This window comes from Cajanus cajan, chromosome 11 (assembly GCF_000230855.2).
Source record: "Cajanus cajan strain Asha chromosome 11, NIPB_CcT2T_4, whole genome shotgun sequence".
NCBI classification, from domain to species: domain Eukaryota; kingdom Viridiplantae; phylum Streptophyta; class Magnoliopsida; order Fabales; family Fabaceae; genus Cajanus; species Cajanus cajan.
In genome coordinates, this window is record NC_138527.1 from 43,473,832 (window position 1) to 43,491,881 (window position 18,050).

An 18,050-nucleotide genomic window follows, 5' to 3' on the forward strand; every position below is an offset into this window, starting at 1 on the left:
TTATTACTGTTGTTACTTTTTTCACCATTTTGCATAATGTGTCTATTAAATGGAGACTATTTGAAGTAAATTTAATTCACTTGATATTTGACATGCATAAATAGTGAAAAGACAGGAAAAAAATTACAAAATCTAAAAGTGAAGAAAAAATAAAGAAAAAAAATATTACATTATTATGTGGATTAAAAAGATATTTAATTGTAAATCTTTGTATATTAACTACATTTTGTTTGTTTTAACGATTGTAGCTTAGGCTTTTTGGCCAGAATAAATTAAAAATAAAAATAAAAATTCCAAAAATAACTTATACATAATCTCAAAAATAACTTATACATAATCTCGCATAAGTCATTTTCATTAAAAATTATTAGGTGGACTGGTGAAAGAGTAGTTAGTAGGAGCCTAAAACTATTTTCTTTAATAATGTTTTTAATTGTTTTATTTTTTATTTTTTGCCGGACCCTATAAACAAGATAAGTTATATTTTTCAACCATGACAGATTTTTAAGATGAAAAAATGAGGGCCCAAAACTTGGTTTCATCTCCAACGCAACAGTGAGATGGTTTGATTACAAAGTCCAAAAGAACACAGGAAGGAAAATGAGAATGAGATAGTTGGAAATGAAAAATGAACATAGTGTTGTTTCTTCGTGGTTTTCCTGTTGTAATCATATGGACCTCTCATTTAATTTAATGATTACGTTTGTTTGTTTGCAGGATGCAAGGGGAAATGATGTTAATCAAAGTATTAGAATTTGTGATCATAAAAGGAAGAGAATAGAATGATCTTGATTATTTGAATGAATGAGTACAAGAGGGGTATTTATACATTATAATAATAAGAGATAAGAGATAAAACTGATCAATTATATCAACAGTAACAAACTGTAACAGAAAGATAACTAACTACCAGTTTGACAAATTCCCTTTACACCCCCCTTCAAACTCATGGTGGAAGCTGATGAAACCTTGAGTTTGGATCTAAATGTTGTAAATTGAGGATTCGAAATAGCTTTAGTGAGAATATCAGCAACCTGAAATTCAGCAGGTAGATGAATAACAACAAGCTCCCTTGACAGGACTTTATCACGAACAAAATGCAAATCCAACTCAAAATGCTTTGTGCGAGAATGCATGACAGGATTCGCAGTAAGGTGGACAGCACCTAAATTATCACAATAAATTCTTGGCAATGCAACTGGAACACGCAACTCTTTGAGCAAATTCTGCAGCCATAAAATGTCAGCAGTGACAGCAGCTAGTCCCCTGTACTCAGCCTCAGTACTACTTCGGGAAACAACAACTTGTTTCTTAGAAGACCATGATACAAGATTTGGTCCAAGGTACACACAGTAACCTGTGGTAGACTTTCTATCATCAGGATCTGAACCCCAATCTGAATCACAAAAACCCATGATATGTAGCTGTTGTGAAGGTTTTATGTGCAAGCCATATGTAATTGATCCTTGGAGATATCTTAAAATCCGCTTTACTGCCCTCCAATGATGCTCTTGTGGTTTATGCATAAATTGACAAACCTTATTAACAGAGAATGAAATTTCAGGTCTTGTCACAGTGATGTATTGAAGAGCTCCTACAATGCTCCTATAGTGAGTGGGATCCTGAACTGAAAAGGACCCATCAGCAGTAAGCTTTAAACCAGAAACCATGGGAGTTGGCTGAGGTTTAGAGTCTAACAAATTTGTTTTATGAAGTAGGTCTCTTATGTATTTTGATTGAGACAATAGAATACCACCATCAGAATGATGTTGGACCTCAATGCCAAGAAAATAATGAAGAGGACCTAGATCCTTCAAAGAAAATTTGTTGTTAAGATGAGCAATAAGAGAGATGATTTCAGAAGAGGAAGAGCTGGTGATGATAATATCATCAACATACACTAGTACATAGGTTTTAGAGGTAGGTGTAAATCTCATGAAAAGTGCAGTATCACTCTTGGCTGAATTAAATCCCAAGGACCTTAAAGTCATACTGAGCTTATGAAACCAAGACCTAGGGGCCTGTTTCAAGCCATAAAGAGCTTTAAGTAATTTGCATACCTTGTGTTTGTCAAATGAAACAAAACCTGGTGGTTGAGTCATATATATAGTTTCTTGAAGATTTCCATGTAAAAAGGCACTATTGATGTCCACTTGATGAATAGGCCATTGTTGAGAAACTGCAAGTGTTAGAACAGTTCTAATTGTTGCTGGCTTAATCACTGGGCTAAAAGTTTCTTTAAAATCAAAACCCTCTCTTTGATGATACCCCTTGGCTACCAATCTGGCCTTGTGCCTTTGAAAACTTCCATCAGCATTAAATTTGCTTTTAAACACCCATTTGCAGCCGATGGGCTTACACCCAGGAGGTGGATCCACCAAGGACCATGTATCATTTTTGATAAGTGCGTCATGTTCTTCTTTCATAGCTTTGAGCCATTCAGGCTTGGCCATTGCTTCCTTTACAGTATGTGGTTCAATAGTGTGATCATAGCTTCCTTCTTTGTAAGAAACATAAGTTTTCGGTTTAAAGACACCAACTTTGGCTCTAGTTGTCATTGGATGAGTATTCTGAGTGACAGAACCTGCAATAGGAGATGAGGCAACTACAGTAGAAGATTCATTAGGATTACTCTGTAAAGTAACATTAGGTAATGAATCAGTTGGATCATTATCATTTTGGAAATTCTGAGTAGTAGGAGATAAAACGAGTAAAGGATTAGAGGAGGTAGATTTGGAAGAGGGAGGAGGATGGTCAGAGACAAAAGGGTTGGCAGGAAGTTTATAAGGAAAAATTGACTCATGAAATATGACATGTCTAGAGACGTAGCATTTTCCAGAAGGCGAGAGACATTTATAACCTTTGTGTTGAGAACTATAGCCCATGAATAAGCACATATGTGACCGAAAAGCAAGTTTATGTTTATTATAAGGTCTTAGCAAGGGATAACAAGCACATCCAAAGACTCTCAAGAATTTATAATCTGGCTTTTGATGAAACAATTTTTCAAAAGGACTTATATTTTTAAGGACAGGTGAAGGAAGGTAATTTATTATGGTAGCTGCAGTGCTGAATGCCTCTCCCCAAAAATTTAAAGGAAGAGAGGCAGAGGCCAATAAAGTGAGACCAGTTTCTGTCAAATGTCTATGCTTTCTTTCTGGGGTACCATTTTGTTCATGTGTATGAGGACAAGTCAATCTGTGATGAATCCCTTGTTTAGTAAGATAAGGAGTAAAGGTGAGATACTCTTTTGCATTATCAGATTGTAAAGCTTTTAAAGTTGTTCCAAGTTGTTTTTCAGCAAGAGATTTAAATTGAAGAAAAGCAGTAAATGCTTGAGATTTATTTTGAAGCAAATACATCCAAGTGTATCTAGAGAATGCATCAATGAATATTATGTAATATCTTGATCCATTAGAGGAGGTTAAGGGGGCTGGACCCCAAATTAGAATTTGTGATCATAAAAGGAAGAGAATAGAATGATCTTGATTATTTGAATGAATGAGTACAAGAGGGGTATTTATACATTATAATAATAAGAGATAAGAGATAAAACTGATCAATTATATCAACAGTAACAAACTGTAACAGAAAGATAACTAACTACCAGTTTGACAAATTCCCTTTACACAAAGGAAAGGTCCTTCTCATTGTAAATGTTGTCTCACAATGGCTGGTACTTACTTGACTACATGTTATGCTTACGCACTTTTTCATGCCCTTTACTTTTTCTTCCTATATGTCTTGTAATATATATACATAATATTTATATTTGATGCGGCTTCACTAATTCAAACTACAGAGAGCTGAATCAATTGTATGAGCAATAGAAAGGAAAAGGTATGCTTTTCTCATGGGTGTTTGATTTATGTCTCCTGTTATAGTTCCTTCACGCTGATATATATTTACCAACCATGGATAGTTTTTAAAATCAAAAGGGTCTCTCTTCTTATTCGTTTATGTAGGACTTGAAATTCCGGCATTCCCATGCAATCAGTTTGGGGTTCAGGAGCCAGGAACTAAAGAAGAGATGGTGGAGTTTGCTTGTACTCGGTTCAAAGCTGCGTTTCCCATTTCACTGATTTCATTCTTAGATCTTTTTGATACAAGTCAAAATTAGGTCCCAATTTATGCAAGATACCAAACTCATTCTTCTGTGGTCTGTGGACGAACATCATCGATTTCCTTCTCGTCTAAACTCATGATGTTCTTCTGCTTCTTTTGAAATATCAACTTCTAGAGTCTATTTTTTGGCTCTAGGCCTAACCCTGTTAATAAAATGTGTGGGAAGCCTAATAAATGAACAATTTTGAACATTCTGAATTTTTTAATGATGTTAATTTGGGTAGGCATAAGGTTCGTTTCGACATATACAATGGTTTTGCTTATCTCATTCTTACTCACTGCTCAAACGTGAACCAAACTTGCTAGTTCTTCCTCGTAATAAATGTCATATGAAGCCGGACACTACCCCTTTTTTTTTCCTTGATGGTGAACGAAATGCCTGTGTAGACTGTGATTTCAGAGAAATTGTCCCGTGCTACTGCAGCAACACAATTATTGTCGTGAAATGAATTATTAAATGTGTGCTACATCATCTATAATATTAAAATCTTTAAGGTTGGGAGCAACGGCAACCATTGCCTACGAAGTCTACTTGTATATTTCAATTGTTTACGAACCATCAAATAATTTGATTCCTTCAATTCCTGAAATCGAACTTTCAGTTTAATTGGTTTTAAATTTAATATATTAGTCACTTTGTTCTCTAAATTTGATAGCTATCAGAACACATAAAGTTATGGATTGAAATTAAGGCTTAAATATTCAGGAAAATTTTGTTTTTTCTCTCAAATTTAAATTTTCATTTTTTTAATATCTTTATAATTATTTTTTTAATAAAAAAAACCTTCTTTTAGTTCCTTGTAACATCACTTGATAGTATAGATATAGTATTCACGAGATAGATTGTGTTAGTTATACAATATTAGTCAAATTTATGGAATAGATTGAGTTAACAATGGATAATTAATAAGATTTATTGAGATATTTTTCCTTATAGGTACTTAATAAGTTTTGCCTAACTAATTCACTTAATAATATTAGGTGAATTTTATTTGAAGATGATTCATTAATGACATTTACGCGATTGAAAAGAAGTTTTTTTTCAAAAAAAATTTATGACTAAAAAATTAATTTTAAATTTAAAAGACTAAAAATAAATTTAACTTACATTTAATGAACTAAAAACATATTTAAAAAGTTATTAATTAATATGTGTCAAAATTAATTAATTAATAAGAAATGATAATTATTGATAATTTTGATAATAATACTAATAACTAATAAGATATTAATTATTAATTAATTTTAACATATCAATTAATAACTCATTAATTAATAAATAGTTATCAAAATAAGAAATCACAATGATTTTTTAATCTATTAGTATAGAATTTAATACTAAAGAATTTAATATAATTTATAGATTCTATTCAACCAACTAAATTAAATTTATATATAAAAATCACAAATGAGTCTTAGGAGGGTGTATTGGTTTAGGATTTCGTAGGATTTTAAAAGACTTTTTTTTAGTAAAAAAATTCATTGGTATTCAATCAGGATTTTATGTCACTTAAAAACAATCTAGTGGTATTCAATAAGGATTTTCAAGATTTTTTAAAGAGTCCATTAAAATTCATTGGTATTCATTTGAGATTTTTTACAACTTAAAAACAATCTATTGATATTCAAAAATATAAGGATTTTAAAGGATTTTTGTGTGAGAGGGATTTTGAAGGACTTTCTAATGTTATCTATAAATACCAAATTCATAAAACAATCTCATCCAAACCTATCAGATTTTGAAGGATTGTTTAAAGTGACTTTTCAAGAATTTTCAAGTGATTTTTTCATCTTTTTTTTTTCTATGCTCTTGTCTTCTCCATTTTGTCTCTGCTAATAATATTACACTATTATTCGTTGCTCATATATAATATTGTAGTATTGTTCTCATCCCATTCCCCTATTTTGTGAAACTCCGATATGTAAATGATAGTGTCATTGGTTTGCTCTATTTTTCTGTTCGTTCTCTTTAATTGACTTGTTTTATTTTATTCTATGTAGTTGAATTTGTTTCTTTATATAACACCAAAAAAATGCTTAAAATTTTAACTTTTAAGTGGTAATTTTTTTTATAACACACGTCAAGAAAATAAAAAAGTGAAAGATGAAATTGATTTCATAATCTCTACTATATATATATATATATATATATATATATATATATATATATATATATATATATATATATATATATAAAATGAATTTGTTAGGGTTTCTGTGAGTAGAATGAGATGAAAATTGATCTTAGTTGGGGAAAGAACTCTCTTAGCATAAAAATTGCGATTTATCTCCTTCCCTTAAGTTTGTTACTCTTATTCCCCTCCTTTTATGACTCAACAATTATTTTATTTTTTTTACTATGAATTTTTCTTTTTATTTTTATATTGTGAAATTAGGACTTTTTATATTTTAAAAAAAGAAAATTAACATAAGACGTTGCAGTATCTAATTTTTTAGGGTTTAGGATTTATGTCTTCATTAGCTTATTTTTTAAAAGAGGAAATATTGTTAAAATATTTGTTAGAATAATTTACATTTATAAATATCGTTAAAAATTATCATATAATATATAACTAAAATAATATATATATATATATATATATATATATATATTCTATATATCTAAATGCTTATTCTTTAAATAATAATAATAATTATTATTATTATTATACTAATATTATATATATTGCATATGTAATTAGGTAAATATTTTTTTGGTGAATTTTGGATTTCCTAATCGACGCTAATTTTTAGCTTCATTTCGAGGTGTAAGATATCATCTACAAGATTTTGCAGGTCATGGTAATGACCCTGAAAATGAGAAAGAGTTGTTCAATCTTCGTCATGGGTCTTTAAGGAATGTGATCGAGAAAATATTTGGTATTTTTAAATCAAGGTTCACAATTTTTAAGTCAGCACCTCCATTTTTATTTAAGACACGAGTAGAACTTGTGTTAGTATGTGTAGCACTACATAATTTTTTACGTAAAGAATGTCGTTCTGATGAATTTCCAATTGAAGCAGTGGATGAACCTTCATCTTCAACGTTACCAATTAATTAAGATCATACTTTTGAACCTATTATTCAAACCCAGGAACAAGAGCGAAAAGACGTTAATGCTTGGAGGACTAGTATAGCTATGGATATGTGGGTAAATGCTATTTAAGAGGATAAGATATTATGGAGAATTATTATTATTATTATTATTTATCTGACATTATTATTTTTTATTATTTTTGTCTTTGACTCTTTTTAAATTTGAATGTATGAATTTTTTTTTGAAATCTTATCAAATATAAAAAATCCACGAAAATTCTACAAAATACCACAGAATCCATTAAAATCCTGATTTAAAAGTCTTGCAGAATCCATTAAAATCCTGATTTTAAGTCTTGTAGAATCCTGCAAAATCTTAAAAGTCATAAAAATCCTACAAAGTCTTTTAAAATCCGCAGGATTTTTTTTAACTAAAAAAGTCCTTTAAAATCCTAATTCAATACACCCCCTTAATGTTAAAGATTGAAATAATTAACGATTTCAATTTAAGGAAGTAAATTTTTTTCATAATTTTGGGTATTAATATAATGCGGATACTAAAGAAATTAGGTAGATTTTTTATTAATTATTATTTACTCATCATCAAACTATCACATGGGAGTTGGATATATTATTTCATATTAAAATTTACGTATAAATATTAATAATAATTAATAAATTACATAGAAATGATTTTTATCATGCTATAAAATTGATAATTAAAAATTAATTTACACTTGTGAGATATAAGGGTAGGTTTGATGTTTCCGAATTCAATTATCAACTTAAGAATATCGTGTAAATTATGCCTATAAATAAATTCACAAATTCAATTATATAATCAGTTATCATATTTTAATTAGATTGAACGTATATAACGTATCGCAGGTGCATAAAAGAATCGAGAAATTGTATTCGTACGGAAATTTTATAATAAAGAGAGAAATAAATAAATAATTGTGACATAAAGTAATTGATATAATAAAATAGATAAAGTAGTAGTGATATACTGATATTATAAAAAAAAATACAAATAAATAAAATTGTTCGTACGCATATCGGACAAGAATCAGGCCACGTGTGAAATATTTATTGGTGATAGGTTTCAACGAAGAAATGATGTGTTCCTGTTCCATTTTAACGAGTAAGTTGAGTTCCTCTTCTAGTCTTGGGCTGTAGGCGATGACGACCGAATCCTCCAAGGATCCAAAGTCCTTGTACGACTTTGCTGTTAAGGTTGCTCTTCTTCTTTCATCTTATCTGTTTTTCCCTCATCTCTGTTTGTGTCTTCAGTTATTGATTCTAAACGAAAGAAATATGCAAAATAATTCCAACCAAACATGCATTAATGAGTGGGATGCACTCGACTCCAGGATTAACAGTGTGTATGACCAAGCGTTTAGTGTTTACTAAATTAATTTTTAATAAAATTTATTTAGGTTAAAATTGATTTTGAAGCAAAGTGGTTTGGGATTGGATATCCTTAAGTAATAAAGTAGTAAAACAGAATAAAGTATAGTTAGCATGATTTAGATGGTCCAATATGAATCTAGACATGCATGAAAGTGTTTACGTATGTTGTAAGAATACAAATATGATATATTTGTAATAACTGAAATTCCTGTTGAAATCCTTCCATTAACTTGCAGAATGCTAAGGGAGATGTTGTCGATCTCTCCACTTACAAGGGAAAAGTCTTGCTCATTGTCAATGTTGCTTCTAAATGGTATCCTTAATTTGTGTTATACCTTTACTCATTACTTATTTTTTGTTCCCTTGATTGTGCCTTCTATTAATTTAAAGCCTTGAAATTTTAGTCAATAACTATTCTCAGTTTCCCACCGCAAATCTTATAAATGTTAAATATATTTAAAATTCTTGTTTGGGATTGAAACAGTGGTTTGACCAACTCGAATTATGCGGAGCTGAATCAATTATATGAGAAGTATAAAGACGAAGGTTTGTATTAGACCCTTCACTGTTTTCCTGTTTGTCATTTCCAACTGTAACATCATACTTGGGATAAGCTCATATAGGAATAAGGGTCTGTTTTGCTTGGGGCCTACATGTTAGGGAGGAACCCTTTGGAAATTGGTTTTGTGGTGCATTACTTTGATCTTTCTGTTGTGGTACTAAAGATATATTTAATTAATATTCAAATGACTGGGTTGGTAAACTTAATTAGGCCTGGAGATTCTGGCATTTCCATGTAATCAATTTGGTGAGCAAGAACCAGAAAGCAATGATAAAATTGTGGACTTTGTCTGCACTCGCTTCAAATCTGAATTCCCCATCTTTGATAAGGTAGGTCCACATATAAATTAATTTTCAACTGCTTTAGGCTATGGTATATGACTAGCACTGGTATTATATATGCTTTTCCTTGTTATTGTGCTAGATTGAAGTGAATGGGGAAAATTCTTCTCCTGTGTATAAATTCTTGAAGTCAGGGAAATGGGGTATTTTTGGGGATGATATTCAGTGGAACTTTGCCAAGTTTGTGGTTGATAAGAACGGACAAGTAGTGGGTCGCTACTATCCCACCACTTCTCCTCTCAGCCTTGAGGTGAACACAATAATATTACCCTTCAAATTAATTAATTTATATGCTTTATGCTGCTATTCTGTTCTGTTGTAATTATTTTAGCATATATTTTTATGTATTGCAGCGAGACATCCGTCAGCTTCTGGGTATTGAGTGAAGGCAAAAAGATACAATGTGGCCTATCTCATGTCTTCCTGAGTTCATTATGCAATGTTATGTAATATGCACAAACTAATGTCATGGACATCATTCAGACCATGTTTCGTAATGACTTCCTTTAATTTCATTTCTATCATTCTCCCAGCTATTTAATGCATATTCCTCGTTTGTTTTTTTAACCCTCAACGTTCCATGTTTGTAATAAATAGGTGAAACCTATGAAAGCTCCAATTTTAATTGATTTTGTTTGTTCACGAGTGTTAGCAATCGATTGTCAATTGTTTATAATCGAATAATAACACTTTTCATGCGTGTACCGTTGAATTTTCACGCTGATTTTTAAAGAAATAAAAAGGTATAGGTTTGGAATTTTTTATTTTTTCGCCTGACAATTTCTTCGTTTGCAAATCCAAATGCTTGGTTTTTTTTAATTTGTCATGTATTCCATTGCTCTCTCCCTCATTTCATTGGTATTTTGACACTACCAGATAGAAGTGCAGAACCAAAGTTAATAGGACAATCACCTCCAAAATTTTTAACTTCTTTTAAAATTCTTATAAAATTATTTCATGCCATCGCCAAAAAGAAAAAAAAATGTGGGATTTTTTTTTTTTGATTACATAAAGCAGAAAGAAACAAAAGCCGGAAAAAACAGATAACAAAAACATAATTCTCCTGGCTAGTTATTTCTAGCTAAACTTTTTACGAAGCACACATGTCCCTGTAACAAAAAAATGTGAAATTTGGTCATGACACTCTTAAATATATGAGAACCGCTATATCCTATGATAAAAAGTCCGAAACATCTTTCGACTCATTAAAAATTTTACACTTTTTAATGATTATATTATAAAACAATTATTTAATTTAATATTTTATAATTTAAATTAACTTTTTATAATTTGAAATAGTTTTCAAAATAATATTTCTCTAAATATATATATCCTGTTTCTGCCACTGCTTACGAGCACTATGCAATAAAATATAAAGTGACACAGAAAAATAAAATGATTTTTCTAATAAAATTTAAAAATTATACAAAAGACCTATTTTGCTAAGTAAAATTTTAGAGAGAATGGTAAGTAAAAATTATACAGAAGACCTAAGGTAAGGGAAACATTTTGAAAAAGCCAGTAAATTGTCATATATGAGACTGTCTTATTTCACTCATCCAACTCTTTCTCTTTGAAGTTAGACAAACGACCATCAAGGTAAGTTTATAAAGCTCTGTTCCTTTAAATCATATAAATGACTAAAAAGAAAGCTACTGTACAACTAATTAGCCGTGTATAATGCTAATTTTCGTTAATGAGTAAATGAGTAAATCTTATAAAACTAAATAGACTTAAATATTTTTTTAGTTTTTATTTGATTGATGATTTTGATTTTGGTCCTTTTTAAGAGTTTTTTTTTGTTTTTCATCCTTCTAAAATTTATAATATTGTTTTTTGTCCTTGTAAAATAAGTATATTCCTCTAAAATTTAAATTAACTATTTTTAGTCTCTAATAATCATTTTAAGATGAATAAATAACATTTATTTTAAAAATTTATAAATATTTTTAGAAATGTTAAATATCAATATAATATCAGTAATGATTGTAACTAACATATAAGATGATTAATTAACTTTTTAGTAAATAAAAAATAGTTAAAAATGATTACATAAAAATAGAGACTAAAAATAATAATTTTTAATTTTATAAAAATGAAAAACATTAAAAAAATTTACAAATACTCAAAATTTACTAATTTTATAAAGATCAAAAATATATTTAAACCTATTAAATATAAGCAACCTTCAACTTAAAGTATGTTTATAATGGAAGAAATTTAAACAAAAATAACTTTTTTATCATCCTTTATTGGTTTTTATTAATATTTTAAAAATTACCATAGCTTGAAAATAGTTAGTTACCTAGAATTTTAACTGTCACAAGATCCTCTGTAAATAATATCCCAAATAAATTATTGTATTTCCATAAAATAACTACGTTGATTTGACACAAAGTACAATAATATTTAAATGTTAATCGTATATATAAATAAGTCGTCATTAACCAATCGATTTACTAAGGATTACCATTCGTAGATTATTTTTTTTACATGTGAAAAAAAGGGACAGCATAAACAAAAAGAAAGATAGTTCCGCCTAACTTCTTAAAGAACATGATTAATCAATGAATAATATATTATTCTATCTATGTAATATATAAAGAGGATATTTATTTAATGATTACCTTGAATTTCATATTTAGTAGATAATATTTTTTTATTACTAAAAAATTAAAATTAATATTTTTATTAAACACAAAATTTGAATTTAAAATGTTGAAACTCAAAGATCAATCACAACAGTAATTACATCAACACACATTATTATTCAATTATAATTTTATTTTTATTTTTAATAAAGGCATAAAATACGTCAAATTTACTGATAGAGAACCCAACTTCACATAGTCCTGCTGCCATGTTATATTCAAGAAAACACATTTTTTATTTTTAATCAAAATATAAGTAGTTATAATAATTAATTTAATTAAATTTAAAAGTAAAATTATAATTTATGAAATTTATCATGTTTACTTATTATTAAATTTCTATAAGATGAAAGCATTATTACTACTAATAAAAATGATAAATAATAATTAAAAAGTTTAAAAGATGAAAGAGAAATACATATTATCACAACTTTTAATGAAGACAAAATAAAAATATAAATTAATATCTTATAAAAAAAAGATATCATACCTTATTAACGATCTATCGATTCTTTTTAAATTATATCGTAGCTTATAATATAGATATGAAAAAGTAAAATACAGTTAATACTTAATAGAATGCCTGCTGGTTTATAATTACCCCGAGTATATAACAAAATAATTAGATAAAAGTAAACCGACGCATTGGGGAAAGAAATGAAAAACAGATGTGACAACTGAGGTGTCAGTGGTTGAAATTAATGCTTCATAATGAAATCTTGAAATGATATCTACGGTCATCAAAGTGAGCCCTTAGATGTGCTATTAATTGTTAAAGTCGATCTCAACGGTCAACATAACATTCTTTCCACTTAATCTAGAAAATTGGCCTTTGATTTCACCAAAAACACTTAGTTAAGTCAAGAATGTTACTTGAACCCTGAAATCCATTAGTTACAGCATAGGTCAGCGAGAAGTTGTCACCCGTGAACCCATAACAGCAAGAAGAGTCACAATGCTCACAAATTCGGTTCATTTACAACAAGAGATATCTATACAAAACTGCAATGGTCTCTTGTAGAATAAATGTAAATGTTTATCCACGCGTCAAGTCAATACCGGTGTGTGGATGTGCACTTTTCACCTCTACTGGCCTTGATGCAGCAGGCCAAATGCCTGTGGCAGGAGAAGAAGAAGAGGTGTAGTTTTGATTAGGTGGAGCACTGCCTGGTGAAGCTAGCTTGTCACTACTCTGAGGCTCTGAACTGCTATCTTTTGTAGTGGTCGCTTGTTTAGTCTTTGGCTTAGAGCCCCCATATACAAAACTGCATACTACCACCTGCATAAAGCAAAGTCTCAATTTGTAAATTTTTGGGGGGAGGTTTGAATTTAAAGCATACTAAGATGCACAAGAATACAAATCATTCAGAATATACCATGCAGTTGCTGAACTTATTGTTCTAGCATATCTTGAATGGGAATGCAGCAAGCAAGAATAAGTATAATTGGTGCAAGAAACCTAGCTTTTGGAGCAATTAAGAATATACCTGCACTGGGCTTGCAGCAATAAGCCTAGTAACACCACCACCAATAACTTGACCATCAGGACTAGAAAGGGAAACACTCATGCCACCTGTTCTATTGCGAGGTCCACCTTCTTCAGCAACCAAGTAAGAACCAGACAAGCATAATATTTGAAATCGGCCCTGGAAAAGGTAAAAGATAAAATGTTTATTGTTGCATAATAGGAACCAACAACCTAAAGCACTTTAAGCAGTATCCGTCAGCTGTTGCATAGAGATGCTTTCTTACACATTAGCCCAATTTTGCTGAAATGAACATCATTAACCTCTTTTCTTGAACAGCACAGAACTATAACTAAATCCATTACTTGCTAAACAATAATAACTTATCACTTAGCTGGAACCATGGAAAGGAGATAGAGATAATAGAGCAGAGGATAATTATGATGTAAAAATTTCTAGTAGTGGAGGTAACTAATGTTTAGCTCTTTAACCTCATAAGTAACACTGACGCTAGTAGAAGCTGGCTGGCGCAGAGTGACAGAAGAAACTGTTCCAGTTCCTGTTAAGATGCACAGAGCCCTGGGTCTCTGCTGTGAAAATGAATATAACTTTGCTACGATGTCCTGAAACAAAGAAAGGCTATAAATCATGGAACTTCTAAATAACTAACAATCATAAAGGTTTACATGATGAATTTATGTTTATTATTTGAAGGCTGGAATTAAGTATCATCACTCATCAGTTTTGCATGCTAGCAACCACACTTATGTGCAATGTAATCTTCAGTTTATATATCATTAAAAATCCCAGATTATTATTCAATTCTTGCTGGTGTGTATTAAGTGATTGACAAATATATAACCATCCACGAGGGCGGGGGTGATCATAAATAATAAATGGTAAAACAAAAATCATATCAATATTATGAATAATAATAGAGAAGCACCCTATAATTTAGGGGGGGGGGGGGAGAATCTATTCATTAACTTTTCTTGGTTGGGCAAATTATTTTTTCCTCATGTTGATGCCAGCAATGACTTTGGAGTCACTAAAATTTAAAAATAGCCAAAATGAGCCGAAACATTTATATATTAAGGAATAAAAAAAGTTAGAATTAAACAAAACTTATAGCTGTTATGAATTAATGAAAGAATATAACTACCTCCGAAGCCCCAACAGTGATAACATGAGGTGAAAAAGCCAGTCCTGCAGAACTGTTCATCCATTCACCTAGGAAGAGAAAAACAAAAACACTGTTAGAAGTTCACACACTTCTTAGCAAAATAGATAAAGATGGCATTTCCTTTAACTACTGTGAGTTAGCATCAAAATAATAAATAAATAAATGTATTAGAAAGGGAAGGGTAAAGTACGAAACTAAGTGCCTAGGTTTTCAAGGTTAATTAATTCTTTTGAAGTGCAGGGTGAAACTGGAGCAGAAATTTGAATCTGGGCTGCCATGTAATTAAGCATTGCAGTCTGTACACAAGATCAACATTAGAATCATGATGCTGCTTCTTTTAAGAAATACCTGCTATATTTTTTCTTTTCAAAAGCTATCTCAGGAAGCTAGCACAAAAAAGTTTTTTTTATTTTTAAATTAAGCAGAACCAAACATGTAATAATTGCCTCAGTTCAACCAATAAATGCCAAGGAGATCCTGTATTAAAATTAAGACCAATTAAGAGATTTCTGAAGCAGAACTTATGACTAAGATGAGATGACATAACAATAACTTGGGAGTCCCGGACCACAAACATAAGCACAATAACGGCAACAACAAAATATAGAAGAAAAACAAAATCTAAACAGAAAAAAGCAAAAGAAAAGAAGAAAATAGAAAGTGCCAGTTCAAACTACAAAGTGTGCAGAAATGGAAAATAACAGTACAAAATGAAAGATGCATATCCACTGCTTTTCTCTTGTTCATTATATAAATGATGGCAAAAATGGAAAACTAAGTCAGCAAGTTAATCAGACATTTAAACAGTTATCAATTGTTGTAATCACCAAATAACTATAAAATTAGATTTTAACAACCTCATAGTTTGTTATACATGTACATGCATTTTATCATGATCTCAGCCATTAATTTTCTCAGAGAAAATACATAATTTAGTTGGTCTCCTGAAGATGCTTAATTGTATTTCCCTGATCCCCAATTATTTTTCCATCCATACCCTAAAAAGATGAACTTAACAGCAAGTTGACAATTTCAATAGGAAAAACTTATTAGCGAGCTGTCAACATCAAGACCAAAGAAGCAAGTAACATCTCTAGGGGACCTTATCAACAATTATTAACACCTCACTTTTCTCTTTTAAATGATAGTTTCACTTTTGAGAAGTTAAATCCCAATATGAATAGATCATAATCCACAGGAAACCATAATTTCAAATTCTCACATAATTATAAATGTACCTAGAGAGGCTAGCTGTTGCTTCCTTCCACTTCCAGGCGGGCGCCCTCGGGGCCGTTTCTCAGCAGGAGTCCCTAAGCCTGGGGTGGAATTAGCAGTGGCAGACAACGGAGAGAGCCTCAAGGAAACAGCTCCTTCAGGACCATACTTCCGAGGCCTCCCTCTTTTCTTTTTCACAGGCTCCCCAGAAGAAGATACTCCAGTTCCACCATCAGGAGAGGAACCTATGTTAATGCCATGGCTAAAACCAACACGCTGAGCCTGAGCCTGAGCCTGAACCTGAGACTGAGCCTGAGGCTCTACTGAAAATGTAGAACCTGAAGAGACATTTGACAAAGCTCTAAACCCAGAGGGAGGTTGGAACCCTCCACTCTGAGTCCCAGTTCCTGGACCTGACCCACTAACCCCTCCTCTATGCTGCATGTAATATGGAGCAGAGCCACCGGGAAATGCCATACCCTCTCTCCCATCCATGCATTTACTAACAGGTTTGTCAATTGTGTGAAAGGAAAAAAAAAAAAAAACTCTTTTCCTCTTAACCCCAAATCCTTTTACTAGTGCTGGCTTCTCAAACTTAGAAACCAGTGAATATTCAAAAACAGAGGTTGAGCTAGGTATCCTTCTACTAGTGAAAAGCAAATAGCTTTTTTCACAATGGCGGAAAGATTAAATTTTTAACCCTAAAACAAAGAAGGAATGAGAGGATCTAAAACCCTATAAGCTCACGAGATTCAAGTAACAAGCTCAGAGATTTTGTCAAGTGAATGCAACAAGAAAGAACAAGGGTTACGTGACGGCTTCGTTTACCACGAAACACCGCAGAGAAGAAGAGATGCAAATGGGCAAGTTGAAGGAAATACGAAAGGAGGTGGTTTTAAGGGAGGAAGAGAATCAGCATTGACATAGGTGAGTGAGGGAAAATGTAGAAAAAGCAGAGGCTGAGATTGAAGAGAGAAAAGTGAAAATAGGGAGGAGGCAGTTCAGTTGGGGAATCATGTCCTTAACAGGTTAAGAAAACAAAACCCTAGATTTGAAAATCTAGGGTTTTGACAGAAGAATGCAGTGTGAGGGGTGGAAAGGGGGAAAAGGGGGGAGAAAAGACAAAGAATGGGACTGCACTTGGGACTTGAGACTTGAGACTTGAGAGAGCAGAGAGGAGAAGGGAAAATTAAAATAAATAAATAATATGAAAGAGCATTTGAATTAAAGTGCGGTAAGCGCGTGTGTGAAAGAAAAGGATAGGTGTATGTATCTGCATTTAATTTAATTAATATGTGACCAAAATTGGCTAATAAATAAAAAAGAAGCAAATGGAAAGGGTGAATACTGAATAGTGGGCTATTGCTCCGGTGCCCTCTTATTTGAAGGGGTTTTGGTGCCCCTCAGTACAAAAGTTGAGTTTTTAGGGGCAATAAGGTAAATTGATCAGAATTGATCAATTTACCTTATTGCCCTTAAAAACCCAACTTTTGTACTGAGGGGCACCAAAACCCCTTCAAATAAGAGGGCACCGGAGCATTCCCCTGAATAGTGGTGTCAATTTGGGACAGTGTGGCCCTACCAAAGTACCCAAGACACAGACCAAATCTCCTTTTTCGTATAACCAATGGTTTATTGGTCCCTCTTCGCCCTACGGAATCAACTCTCATCCATCCTTCATTTTCAAATCTTGTAAAATTTATCTTTCAAGATATTAATTTAAGCTATTTTTCTTATCAAATAATTCCGTTAATTTTAAGTTATCAAAATCTACTATTTTTTATCTTTAAAATGCATATTACTCTCTATTTTTCAGTTAAATATTTTTAATAACTTTTCTTTTTAAAAATGTATTTCACACATTATCTTTCTAAGTAGATAAAGTTCTTTTACAATTATTTCAAATACAATTCTTTTATCTTTATAATTTTATCTTCTCAATAATATATTTCATTTGATTTATCTTTTTTCATCTCTTACTCTAAATTGAATATTAATAACTTTTAAGAAATTAAAAAATATATATTTTATAAATTAAATTATTCATTGTAAATATA

General features: G+C 31.1%; 3 protein-coding genes across 3 annotated transcripts; 1 reads left to right on the plus strand and 2 right to left on the minus strand.

Annotated features, from left to right (window-relative positions):
- Nucleotides 1–902: 902 nt before the first annotated feature.
- Nucleotides 903–3,362, minus strand: LOC109802682 (retrovirus-related Pol polyprotein from transposon RE2). Its single transcript, XM_020364096.2, has one exon. The coding sequence runs from the start codon at nt 3,360–3,362 to the stop codon at nt 903–905; it is 2,460 nt and encodes an 819-aa protein (XP_020219685.2).
- A 4,880-nt stretch (nt 3,363–8,242) lies between these two features.
- GPX8 (glutathione peroxidase 8) lies at nt 8,243–10,120 on the plus strand. Its single transcript, XM_020361914.3, has 6 exons — nt 8,243–8,398; nt 8,812–8,888; nt 9,060–9,121; nt 9,348–9,466; nt 9,561–9,728; nt 9,832–10,120. The coding sequence occupies exons 1-6, from the start codon at nt 8,345–8,347 to the stop codon at nt 9,862–9,864; spliced, it is 513 nt and encodes a 170-aa protein (XP_020217503.1). The 5' UTR covers nt 8,243–8,344; the 3' UTR covers nt 9,865–10,120.
- Nucleotides 10,121–12,861: 2,741 nt separating this feature from the next.
- LOC109801013 (AT-hook motif nuclear-localized protein 5) lies at nt 12,862–17,183 on the minus strand. Its single transcript, XM_020361975.3, has 5 exons — nt 16,017–17,183; nt 14,758–14,825; nt 14,087–14,218; nt 13,617–13,775; nt 12,862–13,408 (listed from the first exon to the last, which is right to left on the minus strand). Exons 1-5 carry the CDS (start codon nt 16,486–16,488, stop codon nt 13,166–13,168), a joined length of 1,074 nt encoding a protein of 357 aa, XP_020217564.1. The 5' UTR covers nt 16,489–17,183; the 3' UTR covers nt 12,862–13,165.
- Nucleotides 17,184–18,050: the final 867 nt, after the last annotated feature.

Excerpts from the sequence above, each read along its gene's own strand:
- GPX8 (XM_020361914.3), top strand. The coding sequence starts at position 8,345 with ATGACGACCGAATCCTCCAAGGATCCAAAGTCCTTGTACGACTTTGCT. Across the intron at positions 8,399-8,811 it reads TGTACGACTTTGCTGTTAAG|AATGCTAAGGGAGATGTTGT; the intron begins GTTGCTCTTCTT and ends ATTAACTTGCAG. Across the intron at positions 8,889-9,059 it reads GTCAATGTTGCTTCTAAATG|TGGTTTGACCAACTCGAATT; the intron begins GTATCCTTAATT and ends GGATTGAAACAG.
- LOC109802682 (XM_020364096.2), bottom strand. The coding sequence starts at position 3,362 with ATGTATTTGCTTCAAAATAAATCTCAAGCATTTACTGCTTTTCTTCAA.
- LOC109801013 (XM_020361975.3), bottom strand. The coding sequence starts at position 16,488 with ATGGATGGGAGAGAGGGTATGGCATTTCCCGGTGGCTCTGCTCCATAT. Across the intron at positions 13,776-14,086 it reads GCGTCAGTGTTACTTATGAG|GGCCGATTTCAAATATTATG; the intron begins GTTAAAGAGCTA and ends TACCTTTTCCAG. Across the intron at positions 13,409-13,616 it reads TTGCTGCAAGCCCAGTGCAG|GTGGTAGTATGCAGTTTTGT; the intron begins GTATATTCTTAA and ends TGCTTTATGCAG.